Source organism: Trichechus manatus, unplaced genomic scaffold, assembly GCF_000243295.1.
Source record: "Trichechus manatus latirostris isolate Lorelei unplaced genomic scaffold, TriManLat1.0 scaffold00024, whole genome shotgun sequence".
NCBI classification, from domain to species: Eukaryota; Metazoa; Chordata; class Mammalia; order Sirenia; family Trichechidae; genus Trichechus; species Trichechus manatus.
In genome coordinates, this window is record NW_004443960.1 from 19305708 (window position 1) to 19325236 (window position 19529).

The 19529-nt window shown below is 38.1% G+C and overlaps 1 protein-coding gene across 1 annotated transcript in view; it reads left to right on the forward strand.

Annotated features, from left to right (window-relative positions):
• Positions 1-19529, forward strand: part of LOC101344283 (ATP-binding cassette sub-family A member 3-like) — a 223043-nt gene that overhangs the window by 76208 nt on the left and 127306 nt on the right. The window contains exons 8-10 of the mRNA XM_004373451.2: positions 8672-8845; positions 9585-9763; positions 10498-10632. Of these exons, the coding sequence (XP_004373508.1) occupies positions 8672-8845; positions 9585-9763; positions 10498-10632 (488 nt within the window). The remainder of the gene's footprint in view (positions 1-8671; positions 8846-9584; positions 9764-10497; positions 10633-19529) is intronic.

Below are 19529 nucleotides of genomic sequence, written 5' to 3' on the forward strand. Positions count from 1 at the left end.
CGTTCTCTGTCAGTTTTCTCACTCCATTTGGTGCTTGGCTGAGTTCTTTATCTCTTCATTTGATGTTTTAGGGTTTCAGGATTGTTGTATTCTCTGTTCGGCTTAGTTTTTCAGATCTTTGCTGTGGAGGGACAGCATGGTGCTTCTGCCTAGAGCACCATTTTGCTGGAACCTCCCCATCTTAACCATTTTTAAGTGTACAGTTCAGTGATACTAATTACAATCACAGTGGTGTGCAAGCCTGACTACTATTTACAGAACTTTTTATCACCCTAAACAGAAACTCTCATGGTTATTTGAATCTTCATTTTCCCTATTATTAATGAACCTGAGCATGTGTTTTTATTCATATGAGTAATATGTGTTTCCTCTTGTATAAAATCTGTTAATGTATTCTGATTTATTAATGATTTGCAAGAGTTCTTTACATATTTCAGCTACTCACCTTTTGTGAGTTTAAATGCCTTGCAAACTTCCACAAGTTTCGAGCTTTTAACTTTTTTTCTGGTGTATTATGACAGTTCCCAGTTTTAGTGTAGTAAAATTTATGAATGTTTTCCTTCATAATTTGTACAGATATTATATGTCTCATTAAAAAGTCATTTTGTAATCCAAGGTCGTGAAATTATTCTCCTATTTTCTATATGGGAATGAATTTTTTTGTGTGGTGTAAAGCAGCAAATTGATAGTTTTTTTTTTAAGGCATATGTGGTTGTCCCAGCAACATTTGAAAAACAGTATACCCTTTTGTCCATTATCTGCAGCGCCTGAACTGTCATGAGTCAAAGTTCCATAGATGTATGAGTCTCTTTTGGGGGTGTCCATTATTTGATCTATTTCTCTATGCTCGGATCACATTTATAGCGTTTTAATTGAAACAGCTTCATAATAAATCTTGTTATCTGGTAGGACAAGATACCCAATATGTTATGTTTTTCCTTAGGCATGTCCTTGGCTGTTATTGGCCGTTTGCTACCCTATGTGCATTTTAGAATAAGTGTATTATGTTTCATGAAGAAACTTGTTTGTATTTTTATTTGGAATGTATTAAATGTATTGATCATTTTGGGGAGAATTGACATCTTTGTAATTTTGAATGATCCTACCCATATCGAAGAACATAATACATTTTTCCATTTGATTGGGTCTCCTTTAATGCTTTTTCCTAAAGTTTTATGCAGTTTTATCTATGAAAGTTTGACATGTCTTTGTGGATGTTTGTATATTTTTACTGTTATAAATGAAATGTTTTAGAGATTATGTTTTCCAACTGCTTGTGATGTATTTAAATTGACTTTAAACATTGATTTTTATCAGCTATTTAATAAATTATCTAATTATTTCTAACAGCACATAACTATAGATTCTTTCGGGTTTTGTACGCACATATTCACATCAGGTGAAAAATATTCCCTCTCCAATAATTTTGTTTTATTTTGTTTTACTGCACTGGCTAGGTCCTCTAATGAATATAATCAAAAGGAAGTAAAATAAGCATTCTTGTTTTGTTCACATAACATAAAACATGCCATTTTAATACTTCTAAAATGTACAATTCATTGCCATTAAGTACATTCACAGTGTTGTGCAGCCATCACCACTATTGAGTTCCAAAACATTTTCATCACTCCCCCTAAAAACTCTGTATCTGTAAAGCAGTTCTTTCCTATTGTGCCCTCCCTGTAGCCCTTCTGCCTTCAGTATGTATGGATTTACCTATATGCATATTTCATATAAACAGAATCATATAATATGTGACCTTTTGTTTCTGGCTTTTTTCACTTAGTGTAATGTTTTCATGGTTCATCTATGTTGTAGCATTACTAGTTGTGGGTGAGTAATATTCCATTGTAAACATTTTATTTATTCATTAATCAGCATAAATGTTTGGGTTGTCTTTACCTTTTGGCTGTGATGAATAGTGCTCTTATGAACATTCATGTCCAAGTTTTTGTTTTGTTTTCAGTTTCAGTACCTGTTTTCAATTCAATTTTCTCAAGAACATACGTTTTCAATTATCTTGAGTGTATGCCTACAAAGAGCCCTGGTGGCACAGTGGTTAAAGCACTCGGCTGCTAACCAAAAGGTCGGCGCTTCAAACCTACCAGCTGCTCCACAGGAGTAAGATGTGGCAGTTGGCTTCCTAAAGATTTACAGCCTTGGAAACCCTACGGGGCAGTTCTGCTCTGTCCTGTATCGTCACTATAAGTCGGAATTGCTTCATGGCAGTGGGTTTGGTTTTGGTTTTTTTATATACCTAGAAGCGAAATTGCTGGGTCATATGATAATTTGATTGTGAAATGATAATGATTGTGAGGATGGTGCAGGATGGGGCAGTGTCGTTCCATTGTGCATAGGGTCACAATGAGTCGGAAGTGACTCGACGGCACCTAAGAACAACATGATAATTCTATGTTTAACTTATTCAAGAACCACCAAATATTTTCCTGAGAGACTGGAATATTTTATATTTCCACCTGCAATGTATGAAGGTTCTAATTTCTCCACAATCTTGCAAACATTACTTATTTTGAGTTTTTTAAATTATTATAGCCATCCTAGTAGTTATGAAGTGGTATTTCATTGTAGTTTTGATTGCATTTTGTAAGTAACTAATGATGTTGTGCATCTTTTAATGTACTTGTTGGCCACTATTATATCTTCTTTGAAGAAATGTCTGTTCAACTGTTTTGCTCATTTTTTAATTGGGTTGTCTTTTTGTTGTTTAGTTTTAAGAATTGTTCATATCTTATTGATAGTAGACCCTTATCAAATATATGATTTCCAAATTGCCTTTTAATTAATTCTCTTGGCAATATCCTTTGATGCATAGAAATTTTTAATTTTGATAAAATCCAGTTAATTTATTTTGTTGCTTGTGCTTTTTGTGATATCTAAGAATTAACTGAAAATCTGAGGTCATGAAGATGTATCCTATCTTTTCTTCTAAGAGTTTTATAGTTTTAGCACTTATATTTAGGTCTTTGATTCATTTGTAGTTAATTTTTGTATGATATGAGTAAGGATCCAATGTCATTGTTTGCATGTATTTGTCCACTAGTCTCAGAACCATTTGTTTAAGGTTCTGTACTTCCCCTCATTGCATGGTGGTTGGGATACTTGTTCAGAATCAGTTGACCATGTATGTCTGGGTTTTTTTTTTTTTCCTGGACTCTGAATTCTATTCAGTTGGTCTATATGTCTATCCTTATGTCAGTACCATTCTGTTTTGATTACTTTAGCTTTGAAGTAAGTTTGAAAATGGGGAGTGCGAGCACTCCAACATTGTTCTTTGTTTTCAAAATTGTTTTGACTATTCAAGATCCCTTGCAATTCCATAAGAACTTCAGAATTGGCTTTTACATTTCTGCCAAAAAAATACTTAACAGAAATTTTGATAGGAATAGTATTGAATTTATAGATAGCTTTGGGTAGTATTGACATGTTAAATATTTTTCCATTTATTTAAGTCATCTTAATTTCTTTCAACATTTTTTTTAGTGTTCAGTGTATAATTCTTGTATCTCTTCGTTAAATTTATTTTGATGTGTTTTATTATTTTTGATGCTATTGTATTTATTGACCATAGATTAGCTAAAGGGAACAGAAGAAATGATGAAGTAAAAGAGCTGAGCAGAAAATTTCAAAGGGCAGCCTGAGAAGGCAAATTAATTTAAGGAAATGTAGAAAGACTGGAGTTAGAACAAAAGAGAAGATATATGCTCAGCACTTCTCAGGCTGAACGAACTGAATTAAAAATTCAAGCCTCGGGTTGCAATACTCGAGGATTCTTTTTGGGGGCAAAAAATTGAACAACATAGGAAGAATCAAAAGGAGATGGAAAGAATACACAGAGTCACTGTACCAAAAAAATTGGTCAATGTTCAACCGTTTCAGAAGGTAGCATATAATGAAGAATTAATGGTACTGAAGAAGAAGTCCAAGTTGCACTGAAGGCATTGGTGGAAAATAGGCTTCAGGAATTGATGGAATGCCAGTTGAGATGCTTCAACAAACGGATGCAACACTGGGAAGTGCTCACTTGTCTATGCCAAGAAATTTGGCCAACAGACTGGGAGAGATCCATATATGTGCCCATTCCAAAGAAAGGTGATCCAGTGGAATGTGGAAATTATAGAAGAATATCATTAATATCACCTGCAAGTAAAAATTTGCTGAATATAATTAAAAAACAGTGGTAGACAAGTACATCAACACGGCACTGCCAGAAGTTCAGGCTGGATTCAGAAGAGAATGCGGAACAAGTGATATTATTGCTGCTATCAGATGGATCTTGGCTGAAAGCAGAGAATACCAGAAAGATGTTTACCTGTGTTTTATTGACTATGCAAAGGCATTTGACTGTGAATCATAACAAATTATGGATAATATTATGAAGAATGGGAGTTGCAGAACATGCAGAACGTGTTCATAGACCAAGAGGCAGTTGTTCATACAGAACAAGGGGATACTGCATAGTTTAAAATCAGAAAAAGTGTGCATCAGGGTTATATCCTTTCACCATACTTATTTAATCTGTATGATGAACAAATAATCCAAGAAGCTGAACTATATGAAGAAGAACGGGGCCTCAGGATTGGAGGAAGACTAATTAACAACCTGTGATACACAGATTACACAACTTTGTTTGCTGAAGGTGAAAAGGACTTGAAGCACTTACTGATGAAGATCAAAGACTACAGCCTTCAGTATGGATTACACCTCAACATAAAGAAAATAAAAATCCTCATAACTGGACCAATAAGCAACATCATGATAAATGGAGAAAAGTTTGAAGCAGTCAATGATTTCATTTTACTTGAATGCACAATCAGTGTCCATAGAAGCAGCAGTAAAGAAATCAAATGGTATATTGCATTGGGAATTCTGCTGCAAAAGACCTCTTTAATTGTTAGAAAGCAAAGATGTCAGTTTGAGGACTAAGGTGTGCCTGACCCAAGCAATGGTATTTTCAATCACTTCATATTCGTTTGGAAGCTAGGCAATGAATAAGGAAGACCAAAGAAGAGTTGATGCGTTTGAATTGCAGTGTCGGTGAAGAATATTTAATATACCATAGTCTGCAAGAAAAACGAACAAATCTGTCTTGGAAAAAGTACAACCAGAATGCTACTTAGAAGCAAGGATGGCAAGACTACATCTCACATACTTTAGACATGTTATTAGTAGGGACCAGTCCTGGGAGAAGGACATTATGCTTGGTAAAGTAGAGGGTCAGTGAAAGAGAGGAAAACCCTCAATGAGATGGATTGACATAGTGGCTGCAGCAATGGGCTCAAACACAGCAAGGATTGTGAGGATGGCGCAGGACTAGGCAGTGTTTCGTTCTGCTGTACATAGGGTCTCTATGAGTCAGAATTGATTCAACGGCAGCTAACAACAACAACAACAACAACTGATATTGTAAAATGATATCTTTTTAAATTAATTAATGATGTGAATTACATAAACTGCTTTTTATACCAGTTTTGCATTCTTGAGATGAATTTAAATTGGTCAGGATATGTTTTCTTTTGTATACTTGCTGGATGCGTTTTGCCAATATTTGGTTGAAGATTTTTACCTGTACGTTCAGCAGTGAGATTGCCCTGTAATTGACTTTTTGTTCTTTGTTTGGTTTTGACATGAAGTTATGCTGTTGTTGTTGTTGTGTGCTGTTGAGTTGATTGCGACTCACAGCAGCCTTATAGAGCTAGCTTCATAAAATGATTGGAAAGTATATACTTTTTTTTGTGGTTCTACGGAAATTTTAGTACCAAATTTTAATGATTTCTTCTTTGATATCTGCTAGAACTTGCTGATGAAGCTGTTGGGAAGGATTTTAGTTACTGATTCAGTTTCTTTAATGGTTATAGGACAATCAGGTTTTCTAGTTCTTCATTTGGTTTTGCTAAGTTGTATTTTAAAATTTATCTTCTTAGTTAAGTCCTCAAATTTATTGGTAAAGTATGGTTAGTTTAATAATGGTTTTCTTTTTAATATGTGTAGCATCTGTACTGATATATCTTCTTTTAGGCCTCATATTGGCTATTTATTTCTTCTCTCTTTTTTTCTTGATTAGATTCATAACCAGTTTATTCATTTTATTAGTCTTTTTAGAGAATCAACTTTTTTTCTTCAGAAATTTCTTCTATTTTTATCAATTCCTTCTGTAAACTTTGTGTTTATTTGCTTTTTCCCCTAACTTCTGGTAATGAACAATTGGCTTATTTATTTTCACGGTTTCTTTTAGTAAATTAATTCAAGGCTAGACATTTCTCTCTTATTAGCACTTTGGCGCCATGCCGCAAATGTTGATAAGTAAGATTTTGCTGTTTTTCCATGAAAATATTTTAGAATTTTTCTGATGATTTCTTCTTTAACTTCAGAATTATTCAAAAGCGTGTATCCTAATTTCCCAGCATACTGAGTTTTTCTAGATATTTTTTGGTTTCCAACTTAATTCTTTTGAAATTTGTTGGGACTTACTTTGTCACTTAGTTCATGCCCAGTTTTTTAAAAATAAATACTCCGTGTATGCTTGGAACAAATGTGTATTACCAATTTGCTTTTGTGTAGTTGTCTATGTATGTCCATCAGGCCACATTTGTTAATTGTGTTGTTCACTTTTTTACATCCTTACTAATTTTTTTCTTTTTGTTCCATCAGTTACTAAGAGATAGGTTTAAATCTGCTATGGTTGTAGATTCGTGCATTTATCCTCAAAGTTCTGAGAATTTTTGCCGTATATATTTTGATGCTATGTTACTAGATTTATTTGGTGTATTACCTTCGTTACATTTAACTCCCCATTGACTCAGTGTGTTTATGATTTAGGCTTTAAAAACAGACAAAAAATCACAGCCATGCCTACTATAAGCCCCTAGTTTGTTTACTCTCTCACTCACCTAGATGATTATCTCACATCTCTACTTTCTCCTCAACCCCTGAAGCATTGTCCTCTCTCTTCACTCTCAGCTTGTTTGCTGCTTTAATGAGGAAAATGGAAATATCAGAAGAGAACTTCCGAACTCCTTCTTCAACATCTACCTATCTGTCTACCTAGGAAGGTTTATACTCACGTACTCTTCCTTTATATTCTCATAACTAAAGCTAATCTCTCTATTTGTACATTGGATTCCATCTTCACTCACCTATTCAAAGACATACTTTCTGCAGTTCTCTCTCTACGGACTCTTTTTTTTTTTTTTTTTTCCCCTCCCTCTCTCTCTGCTGGATCTCTTATACTACCATACAAATATGCTATTATTTCTCCCAATTTAAATAACATTTTATTAACCCTAGTTCTCCCTTTAGCTACTGCCCAATTTCCTTGCACTTTTTTGTCACAAAATTTCCTAAAAGAACTATCTATATTTGTTGTCACCAATTTGTCTCCTCTCATTCTCTTTAAAATTTTAATTATGAAACGTGGGACACGTTGACTAGTACGTAAAACTTAAGTGTTCTAGTTGGTGGATGAGGTGTGTGAAGTGAGGTAAAGAGGGAAAGCAAGAATCATTCCTAGTAGTGGAATAATATCTGTGGTACTTAATATCCAATTTTAATTGGGATTCTGAATTTTTAATTTTAACTCCTGATGAGGTTAGTGAGTCTCTTGACAAGAAATTTCTTTTCATTGTTTTACCAGTCATGTTTTTGGAACTGTTAATACTCTAAATCACATCCTTTTCTTTGACATCAACTTTGTATTTGTCTATTTATTCAGGTTACCCCCCCCACACACACACACACCCAGTATCGTGACATAGATTGAACTCAAAGTGTCTGGAAATACAATCTAGGTATTTTCTGATTATGCCAATGGTATTATCTTAAAGTTATAATTTCTTTTTTTAAAAATAATATTTTATTGTGTTTTCCGTGAAAGTTTACACAGCAAATTAGGTCTCCATTTAACAATGTCTACAGAAATTGTTCAGTGACATTGGTTACATTTTTCACAGTGTTTCAACATTCTCATTAATTCCTTTCTGGTTGTTTCCAGTAATCTAGTTTCCTTGCCCCCTTACCTTCTCATCTTCGCTTTAGAGTAATTGTTGACCATTTGGTCTCATACAGATAATTTTTTAAAGGAGCACAGTACTTACAGGTGATATTCTTTATTTGTTGAGCCAGTCTGTCATTTAGTTAAAGGATGACCTACCTCAGGGGATGGTTTCGGTTCATGATTTAAAGAGTATCTCAGGGCGATAGTCTCAGGGAGTCTTCCAGTCTCAAACCAGTCCAGTAATTCTGGACTTTTTAAGAATTTGAGTTCTGTTCCTGTTATTCTCCGATTGTATCAAGATCCATGTATTGTAACCCTGATCAGAATGGTTGGTAGTGGTAGCCAGGCACCATCTAGTTCTTGTGATCTCGGGATAGGTAAAGCCATGGTTTGTGTAGACTGTTGATGGATAAATTTCAGAGAAGTTAGTTCCTCAAATGTTTCATTTCAGCTTTTAATTCATTTAAAAAACGTCTTTGAGCACTTACTATGTGGCATACATTTTATTATGTGCTGGGGGAAGCAATGGTGAACAAAATAGACATGCTCATATTTCTCATAACTTTGTTTTAGTGCTCTCTTAAAATTAAAAAAGATGTTTGTATTTTAGGGTTTTGAAGATTGTTTAAATTCACCTTGTAATTTCCTCCTTATATGCAGCTAATTATGCTGTTGCTTTTGGAGGATTCCTGTATTTTGCCACCTATTTTCCATATAACATCATCTCTCAAAATTATGCAAAGATGACTCTCTTCCAGAAGCTGACTTCCTGTCTCAGCTCAAATATTGCAATGGCACTGGGAACTCAATTCCTATTGAAGGCAGAAGTGGATAGTGAGTATTGTTTTGCCTTGCTCTAATAAAACATGTATTTTCTAATTCACAGGCTATTCACATTTTAATATTGATTGATACTGCTAAACTGCCCTTCAAAAAATTAGACTACTTTATACTACCCTTTGTAATGTGGGTGTTCCCACATTCCCTCCAGAAATTTACTACGAGTCTATCAGGGCCTCTTCCTACTCCTTTTCCTGAATTGCCACCCTCTGTCTAGTGGTAGGGGAAGAAGCAACATGGGTCCGCTTTTAGTAATTTCTTCATTTCTCCATGCGTGCATTATCTACAAAAGATTCTTCTAGTCTTTTGTTCTGTATTCAGCACTCATCTCTACTTTTCAATGATTATAAATATTTTTCCAAAATTATATATTCTAGTGAACATTAAGCTAGCAGGAGGAGGAGTGAAGAGAAAAGGGCCATGTCTTAATCCATAGGTCTGCTTATTGTTCTTAATGCTTATTTTCCTGACCTTTTGGTATATATATTTTTTCAGTCATTAGCAGTTATTTTTTGGTTTGGGGTATAGAAGAGAGTGCCTTTTATGAGTACATACTCAATTGTCCTCTTGGAAAACCTAAATTCTAAGGGTATAAGAAAGTAGTTGTTCACAGTAGGTATCTCCAGAGAGTAAAAACACATTATTTTCTTCACTGTTTAATTATGATAAAGATGGATAACTCTATTTTAGTCTGACCTAGAACCTAAATTAAATGTCTCCTGTCGTGTTTTAGATATTGGAATTAAATGGAGTAACATTTTGTCATCAACACAAATTGATAACTTTGTCTTTGCCTATATACTGGGAATGCTTTTATTTGATGCTTTCTTGTATGGTCTTGTGACCTGGTATATAGAAGCTGTCTTTCCAGGAGAGTATGGTGTGCCCAAGCCATGGAACTTTTTCTTGCTGGTGAGTTATAATGCTTCTGGTATGGAGAGAGACCACAATCCTTAAGAACCTGTTTTTTAATAGCTGTGAAAGCCATCATGAATTAATTTTATACTCTGTGTAATTTAATCAATAGATCAGGTGAAAGAATAATTCTCATCTACACTACAGCCATACTAATTCACTAGCCTTCTCATAATACATTGTAAGCCCTCCCATATATGTAAATAGAAATAATCTGTAGGTTGTGGCCTGCAACCCCAAACTTTACAGATTGTGCCTTTTCCAGCCAAGCATTTCATAAAAGATTGAACTCAGGGCATAAAGAAATGAATATGTGGTGGGTCTTTGGAAGCCAGTGAGGAGAGTTTCAGTTATGTCCCATATCTGAGCACTTACCACTTGCTTCATTTCCTGAGTTAGCCCAGATAGCTTAGAGTTAGAGCCACAGATAATGGGGGGCATCTACATCTTACCCTCCCTCTCAGTCTTTTCTCTTAATGTCATTGGCTTATATATGGCTCAGAGAAGTGATACAATAGTTTTCATTGTGACCTTATTTCGAAGTTATAATTTTAATAGAGCACTCTTTTTTTATGCCCTGGGTATTCAAATTATAGCCAGTTATCTCCAAAATTTAATCCCAAGGAGTTTCCTGCAATTCATTGTAATACAAAGCAAAACAGACCAAAGTATTTTCAAATGCTTCATTTTTCAGTGCCATCATGGTGATTACGTTTTTATTCCCTTCCTAGCACTCTTACTGGTTTGGAGAATCAGCTGAGAAGAATAAAGAAAGAACTCAATTTTATGAGACAATTCAAAGCAAGTACTTTGAGCCTGAACCTACTGACTTGGTGGCAGGTATCCAGATCAAACATTTGCACAAGGTATTGTTTCACAGGTCTCATTTACTTGATGGGACTGAAGTTTAGTTTACAGTTTAAGATAATCAGATACTAATAAAAGGTCATAGTGATCATGTTTCCTTTCTTTGCGAAAGATCCAAATGAAATTTATGTAATATATAATAAAAAAACTACATCTTTCCTTTCTCCTTTGTCCAGAATAGAGTCGGGTTTTCTGTAAACTGTATAAGTATCTATGAATGTTCTTGTACCTACGAATGTTCTTGTTTTCAAAAGCAGAGCCAAAGTGGAGCCTGATGATTAGAGTATGTGAATATTAATTTTTGTTCACAACTGTTTTGTATTTATCTGTAATCTCCTCTGACCTGTTGTTTGGCAAGGAGGGACTCTTGGATTTCTCAGTTGATCTGAATCAACTCCAGGCATGTAATACTCAGGTAACCCGTATATATACCGACACTCTCTTCCCTCTCAGTGGTCTAGTTAAGGTTGATTTGCATTCTTAATCCTACAGCTTGTGGAAATTCAAAGTCCTCTTGAAAATTCTACTAATTTGGGCAGTGTTCATGTTGTTGGTATTCTCTCTGCCTCCGGTATGCTGTATGCTGTCTCTATTTTGGTCACATCAACTCAGAGGTACAATTCAATATTTTCCCGGTTTCCTCGGGAAATCCATTCACATCAAACATTTTTGTGGATATTAGTAACCTGTAATACAAATTGGGGCTGGGTGAAGTTGACTCAAGAAACACATAGAGTACGGTCATTTCCCCAGCTCTGCTTACCCTTGTCTCCTTCCAGTTTGTGTTTATGCTTTTCCTCCTAGATTGACCCTGAGAGCTTCCTCTAATGTGCAGAGCACTCATATCTCCTCACACTCCCCAGACTTGCATATCCAGGCTTATGAGAGCGCTTAGAAGAACCAAGGACCTTTGTCATTCATTTGCTCATTGGTTCATTCGTTCGTTCATTCTTGGCATTGGGAATATAGCAGTGAAAAAGACAGACAAAATCCCTGCCCTCATGGAACGTAGACTTCAGTGTGAATAAAAGTTAGTTAGCATTTAAACAAATGAACAAACAAAATAATTATGTTATTGTTAGGTGCCCTGGAGTCTGTTTTCGATTCATGGTGACCCCATGTGGCAGAACTGCCCCATAGGGTTTTCTTGGCTGTAATCTTTACAGAAGCAGATCGCCAGGTTTTTATCCCGCGGAACTGCTGGGTGGGTTTGAACTGCCAACCTTTGGGTTAGCAGCTGAACGCTTTACCATTGTGCCACCTCTAGTACACAATATATGCCATTTGGAAAATAGGGAGTTGAGATCCTACTAAGGGGTAGGATTGTTGTTGTTGTGATGTGCTGTGGAGTTGATTTTCAACTCATAGCAGCCCCATGCATCAGAGTAGAAGTGCCCTGTGGGGTTTTCTTGGCTGTAATCTTTACAGAAGCAGATCGGCAGTTCTTTCTCCCATGGAGCCGCTGGGTGGGTTTGAACCACCAACCTTTTGTTAACAGCCAAATGTTTAACCGTTGCACCACAAGGGCTCTTTTAAGGGATAGGATAGGAAAGAGAAGCATTTTAGGTAGGTTATCCAAGGAAAGCCTCTCTGAGAATGTGGCCTTTGTGGACACTGGTCACCCTCTCTGACGATAACCTCAGCTGAACAGAGCCACTGCACCCAAAATTAGGCCCCTTTCCCTGGGACAGCTTGCATCCAATGATTGTTCTAGGTGGAGACATTAAGGTCCAGCCCTTTCCCCCAGTTCAGGTCAACTTTAAATAGTCATCCCAGCTTCACAATTCCCTGTGGGGTTGACCTTGTTGTTATTCCACTGCAGCCTAAACTATTTTCTCTCCCAAGTCTGCGTCCTTCCCTTCCCTTCCCCACACAGTGTTGATCTCAAAAGTACTACTTCATAATTTCCATCTTATGTAAACTTTCTGAATTCTAATTTCTATCTTAGAATCTACTTCCCAGGGAGCCTAATTAGTGAATGTTGGTACCAGGAGTGGACTGAGAAAGCAGATGATAAGATGAGAGGCAGGCTCTGGTACAAGTTAGCGGTGTAATACTCATAGGTAGTTCATAGGTGGTGAATTGAGATGGCATACCAGGGGAAAGAAATGTACTAGTTAGTGCCATGTGTCAAGCTGTTGAAAAATATGGGGGAAGTAGAAATAATAAGGACCATGGAACTGGATACCTGTTACGGGGGAAATTGATACACTGGAGACAAACTACAAAAGGCGGTGTATGATTAACCAACAGAGGCTAAGTATGAAATCCAGAGGACTTCCTAGGAAGCATATAAAGAAATTTTTATCTCTAGCAGTCAAAGAGCAGAAAAATCTGAAAACTAATCCCCTGACTTAGTCATAAGAATAGCAGAGCTCCATAGAATGTTAAATTCCCGATGTAGGCAGGTTAGATTGAAACCAAGACAAAGGATGAAAAATCTAATCAAAATCTTGAGTCCCATTTTGAACCTTCAGCTTGCGGAAATGACCCATTCCTCTCTGTTAAGGACTAGCATTCCTTTGTGCCTTCCTTGAAGATTGTGCAGTGGCCTTTGCCCCTCTCCCACAAAAACTAACTCATAACTCCCTCTCAGGGTTTGTCCCTATTCCTCCTCCTGGCCACTAGGAAATATTTTGGGTTATGTCACAAAATATAGTAGTCAGTCTCCAAGATGTCCTCCAATGATCTACACCTCTGGTTTTCATGTCTTTGAATAGGGCTAACCTGTATGACCAATTGAAAACTACACAAGTGGCATGAGTCTTTTTCGAGGCTATCATAATAGCCATTTTGTCTTCCTCTTTGGTCTCTTGGATTACTTACTGTGGGGGAAGTCAACTGCTTGAGGACACTCAAGAAGTTACCTAAATGACTCCAGAGAGGCCCACATGGTATGAGTCCTCCACCCAGCAGCCAGCATCAACTTAACAGCCATATGCATGAACCACTTTGGAAGCAGATCCTACAGTTACAACTAAGCTTTCAGATGACTACAGCCCCAGCCAATATTTTGAGTGCAAACCTATGACAAACCCTGAACCACAGCTGCCTACTTGAGCATCCCTGAGGCAAGCAACTATGAGAAAAAGAAATGTTTATTGTTGCTTTAAGCCACTAAATTTTGGTAATCTATTACTCAGAAATACATAACTAAAATAGATGTTAGTACCGGGAAGTGGGATGCTGCCTCAAGAACAACCTAAAAGTATGGGAGTAGCCTTGGTACTGGGAAGTGGGTAGAAGGTGGAAGAACCTTGAGGAGAATATTAGTGAAAGCCTAAAGGGCCTGTAATAGATTGTTAGCAGAAGCCTGATGTCTAGAAGGTGGCTGTCATTGACAGGTTAAAGGAAAGTGAGGAAACTGTTATTGAAAACTGGAGGAAAGAAGATCCTTGTTATGTAATGGCAGAAAGTTTATCAATACAGTCACATGTAGTAATGTGGAAAATAGAAAATGCACCTAAGTGACCTAAATGATTGCACTAATGAGATTTTCAGGCAGATTGTTGAAGGAACTTCCTGGCTTCTTTGTAAACTATAGTATGGGTGAGAGGAGAGAGATAAGCTAAGGAAAGAACTGTGAAACATGAAGGATCCAGATATTGGTTTTGAGAATTCCCAGCCTCTCCAGATGGCAGATGCTATTAAAATTAAGAAATATCTTCCAAGCAAAGATTAATTCTAGAGCATTGTCAGAAAAACCTGGTCTAAAATTGAATCCAAGCTGGTGACTGTAAAACCGTTTGTTTAAAGACTTCAGAAAGATCTAAGGTGGTGCCTCAGAGAACTGCTCAGTGGCACAGTAGGGATTCTAACAGTCTAAGGGCATTATTCCTGAGGACCCTGAGAAGAAACCCAAGGTAGAGAAAGGATTATCTCAAATTTATTTGTGGATATGGCTTTTGTGGAATGTGTTAAAGAGACTTAGAAGAAATACCACCAGCTTGTACCTAAAAGGACAGATAGTATAAAATGAAAAGAGGACTTTGAACCACCCAACTTCTATAGGAAGAAATAGGTTGAAAAACTGAGCTGCAAACATGTGCTGCTTTTCATGGCAAAGGAAGGATGACTCAGAGGCCAGAACCAAGAGCCCAGAGGATAGAACCAAGAACGATGGAGAATTATTCTCTGCTCTTGTGTCCTAATCAAGGAATTGCCAACATGTGTACTGCTGGATTTCAGAAATTCTATGGGCCAGTGACTCCTGTGTGCTTCCTGTTTTCCCATTTTTTGAATAGGAATGTGTGTAGTGGTTAACCTATATTTATCCCACCTTTTTATGTTAGGTTTGTGTGTGTGAAGGTGGAGGGAGGAGGGCAGACTTCTTATCCTTTTGGTTCAGAGTTATTCCGATCAAGAGAATCGTACTTGAGGAAGTGTTACCAAGAAACTATACCAGAGGAGCCTCATCCACACCTGGACCTGATTTAGGTGACAAGATTCTGGACTTTGAGCTGATGCGATAAATGGTTGAGGCTTTTGTGGCACTTGGGAGCAGGTGAAAATATTTTACAAGTGGCAGGAATATGCATCATTGGAGTCAGAGGGGGACTATAGTAGCTAGCCTTCATGATGGCTGCCAGGGACTCTCCTTTCCTTGTATTCATACCCATGTGTAGTCCCTTCCCACACTGAATAGACCTGACCTGTGTGGCCCATAGAATATTACAGAAGCAAGGGAACATGACTTTCAAGACTAGGTAGTAAAAGGCATTGTGGCTTCTGCCTTGGTCTTTTGAATTGCTTGCCCTGAGGGAAACCAGGCACCATGTCATTCAACCTGTCCTATGGAGTTGCTCATGTGGACAAGAGCTGAGGCTTCCAAAAAACAACCAGTACCAACTCAGGAGCCATGTGAGTGAGCCTCCTTGGAAGAAGTTGCCCTGGTCTCAGTCAAGCCTTCAGATGATTGTAGCCCACGTTGACACCTTGAGTGAAACCTTGTGAAAGACCCTGAATACTTCCACTCAACTAAACTACTATGTTTTATAGGTGGGTCTAGAGGACATTTGCCAAAGCAATAAGGAATGTGCTAGTGAGAGCAACCCCAGCATCATTGAGAACTGCTGACACTAGGAGATACTATTACAAAACTGGACTCACTGATAACAGCAGAGATTATAGAATTCCAAAATAATAGAAGCAGGATGGCGAGAAGGGCCGGAAAAATTATTCTAAAACATGGCAAGTTTGGAATGGCCATCAGGGAGTGCCTGATCCACAAATGATGGTTTATGAAACACAGTTCCCTTGAGGCAAGATAGATGGCCAGCCAATGAGGGTATTGTTCAAACCATACAACCAAAAGAAAGGAAGGATGGATCATCAGGAGGCTGAGGACAGGTACCCACTACAAATTCGTGGTCTCTTCCATAGTTTCCAGTTCTCAAGAACCTACACCCATTATGTGAAGGAGAGACTGGGTTGCCAGGGCAAGAACCCTGCAGAATCACAGGAAATGTACACAGTAATTACCTTAGTCTTTCTGCAAGGGGACATACAGCCACTTACTTGGGTAACCATACCCATAGACCCAAAGCACCACCATTGGTTCCCTTGTTAGAGTGCGGGTATATGCAGGCAAGGTAATAAATAGAATCATGGCCCTTGTCTGGCTTATAGTGGACACACTGGGTCCACGGACTCACCTGGTAAGCATTTCCACAGTTGCCATATATATAATTGAAAAAGACATACTTGGCAGTTGGTATAACCCGCATATTAGGTCCTTGGTCTCTGGAGTAAGAACTACTGTGCTAGGAAAAGCCAAGTAGAATCCTCTGAAGCTAAGATGATAAACCAAAAACAATGTCACGTTCTGGAGGGAATGGTAAACATTAAGGCCACCTTTACAGACTTAAATAATGTGTGAGTAGTGGTCCTCCTCATATCCGCATTTAACTCATTAATCTGGTTTTGCAAACATCCATCTGGATGTCTTATTTGGATGGTAACAGTGGATCTACCACAAACTCAAGCAAATAGTAGCTCCAATTGTAGCTGTTGTGTCAGATGTGGTATCTTTTCCTGGAGATTAACACAGACCAAGGACATGATATAGGACCATTGACTTGGCAAATTTATTTTTTCCATCCCCATCAGAAATGGACAGTAACAGTATACATTTATTTATTTGCCCAGGGCTATAAAAACTCATTGGATTTCTATCCTAATATAATCTGAAGTTACCTGGACTGACCATCCTGCAGAGCATCACTCTGGTCCAGTATATTGATGACATGTTCTTTGGATCAGATAAGAAAATGGCAAGTATGTTGAAAGTTTTTGTAAAACATGTGCTTTCCAAGGAGGAGGTAGATAAAGTCTATAAAGATTTAGTGGCTCACTACATCAGAAAGTTTTTTAGGGATTCAGTGGTCTGGGACATGCCAGTATATCCTTTTTAAAGTAAAGGACAAATTATTGTATTTTTTGCCTTCCAGCATGAAAAAGGAAGAATAATGCCTGGTAGACTTCTTTGGGTTTTGAAGGCAGCATATTCTACAACTAAGGATATTGCTTTGGCCCTTATACTAAGTGACACAAAAGGCTGCCAACTTTGAGTGGAGTCTGGAGCCAGAAAGGGTTTTGCAGCAGTTCTAGGCTGCAATACAAGCAGTTCTGCTGACTGGACATTATGACCTAGCCAACACTATGGTATTAAATGTGTCATGCTGAGAAAGTATGTCATGTTAATTTTATGGCAAGCTTCAATGGAAAAATCACCATGCAGACCTCTAGGGTTCTGGATCAAGGTCATGCCATCTGCAACTGCAGCAAGGAATTTTATCTTTCGAAACCAGTTCTGGAATGCTGTTGGACCCTGATAGAAATGAAGCAGCCGACTATGGGACACTAAGTAACCATGTGTCCAGAACTTCCCATCATGAGCTGGGTTTCATCGAACCCCCCAGATCAGTAAAGACAGGCAAGGTCAGCAGCAATCCATCATAAGATGGAAGTGGAATATCAGAGATTGAACATGATCAGAATCCAAGGACATAAACAAGCTAGAAGAGCAGGGAATCCACATCCCCATGTCATTCACCACTATTGCATCAATATTTTCCCTCCGCTCACACCTGTGGCCATATTGGAGTGTCGGTTTGATCAACTGACTGAGGAGAAAAATGCCTGAATTTGGTTCACAGATAGCTCAGCTTGTACATGGATGAAAGCCAAAAACTGATCAACAGCTGCCCCATACGTAGCCCCTCAAAGGTATAGCCTTGAAAGACAGCTTTGGGGGGAAGTGCTCCCAAAGACATTACTTAAGATCATGCATCTGGTCATCCACTTTGTGCACTAGAAGTGGCCGCAGACCACTGAATATATCAGCAATAGCAAATATTCTGGCCAATTAGTAAGGAGCTAGAAGGAAAAAGATTGGAAGATTGGGGATAAGGAGTTATAGGGTACAGGCATGTGGATGGACCTATAGGAATGAGAATAAAGTGTGAAGATCTTTATAAAGCATGTTAATATCCACCAGAGAAGGTACACCACAGAAAAAGTGCTAAATAATCAACTAGACAGAATGACTCAGCCTGTTGACATCAGCCAGCCTGTCATCCATGGTTGTGATAGTGGCACAGGAGCAGATAACTATGGTGGCAGGGATTCAGGATAAACTTAACAGCATAGGCTCTCACTCATCAAGGCTAATATAGCTACTGCTGCTGCTAAATGTCCAGCATGTCAGCAGCAGAACATAATGCTAAACAGCATTCCTCAAGGAGACCAGCCAGCCACTTGGTGTCTAGTTGAGTACATTAAAAAAAAAAAAAAAATACCCCATTGCCGTCGAGTTGATTCTGACTCATAGCGATCCTATAGGACAGAGCAGGACTGCCCCATAGTTTCCAAGGAGTGCCTGGTGGATTAGAACTGCCGACCTTTTGGTTAGCAGCTGTAGCACTTAGCCACTATGCCACCAGGGTTTCCATTGAGTACATTGGACCTCTTCAGTGCATCTTGATACGGCTTCAGTTCATTTAGATAAGAATCAGCACTTACACCAGGTAGTCTTTGCCTTTCCTGCCTGCAGGGCCTCAGTCAACGCTTTTATACTTACACAGTGTTTGGTCCATCAGTATAGAATCCCACACAGTGTTGCATCAAAAAAGGGAACCCCCTTTGCAGCAAAGAGTTACAGCAGTGAGCTCACAACTGTAGGATGCACTGGTCTGTCACATACATCCGGAAGCTGTAAACCCAATGGAGTGATGAATTGGCCTGCTGAAGACATGTCTGAGGCACCCTCTTTAAGTTAATAACTTGTGAGGATGAGGTACCATCCTCCACAATACAGGATTGTAAGTACTAAATCAATGGCTATTATATGTGCTTTGTGGGGTACATGTTCAAAAACCAAATGGTGGTCCTATTTACCAGTACTCGCAGTAACTGACATGGCGAATTTATGCTTCCTGTCATCCAAACTTTGGACATTAAGCGATCGTGATACCCAAAGGGAGAATGCTTCCGCTGGTTGACGCAGAAAGATTCCCTTTGAACTATGAACTGGCTCCTGCCCAGGAACCTTGTATCTCTCATGACCAGCAGGCGAAGAGTAATCACCATATTGGCAAGGGTCAATTTACCCTGATCATCAGAAAGTAGATAGGATGACTGTTAATGTAGTAGGGACAGGAAGGAATATATTTGGCTTCCAGATGATTCACTTGGATGTCTCTTGGTACTCCTTTGCCCAATTTGACAGTAAATGGACAAATACAGCAGTCATGGCATGAAAAGTGCTCAGTAACCTTAGGATGAGGGTCTGGGTCTTCCCCCAGATAAGCCATCTAAACTAGCAGAGGTGCTAGCCAATGATGAGAGGACTCTAGTACGGATAGTAAGGGAGGAAGATGATAGATAACCGTTGAAA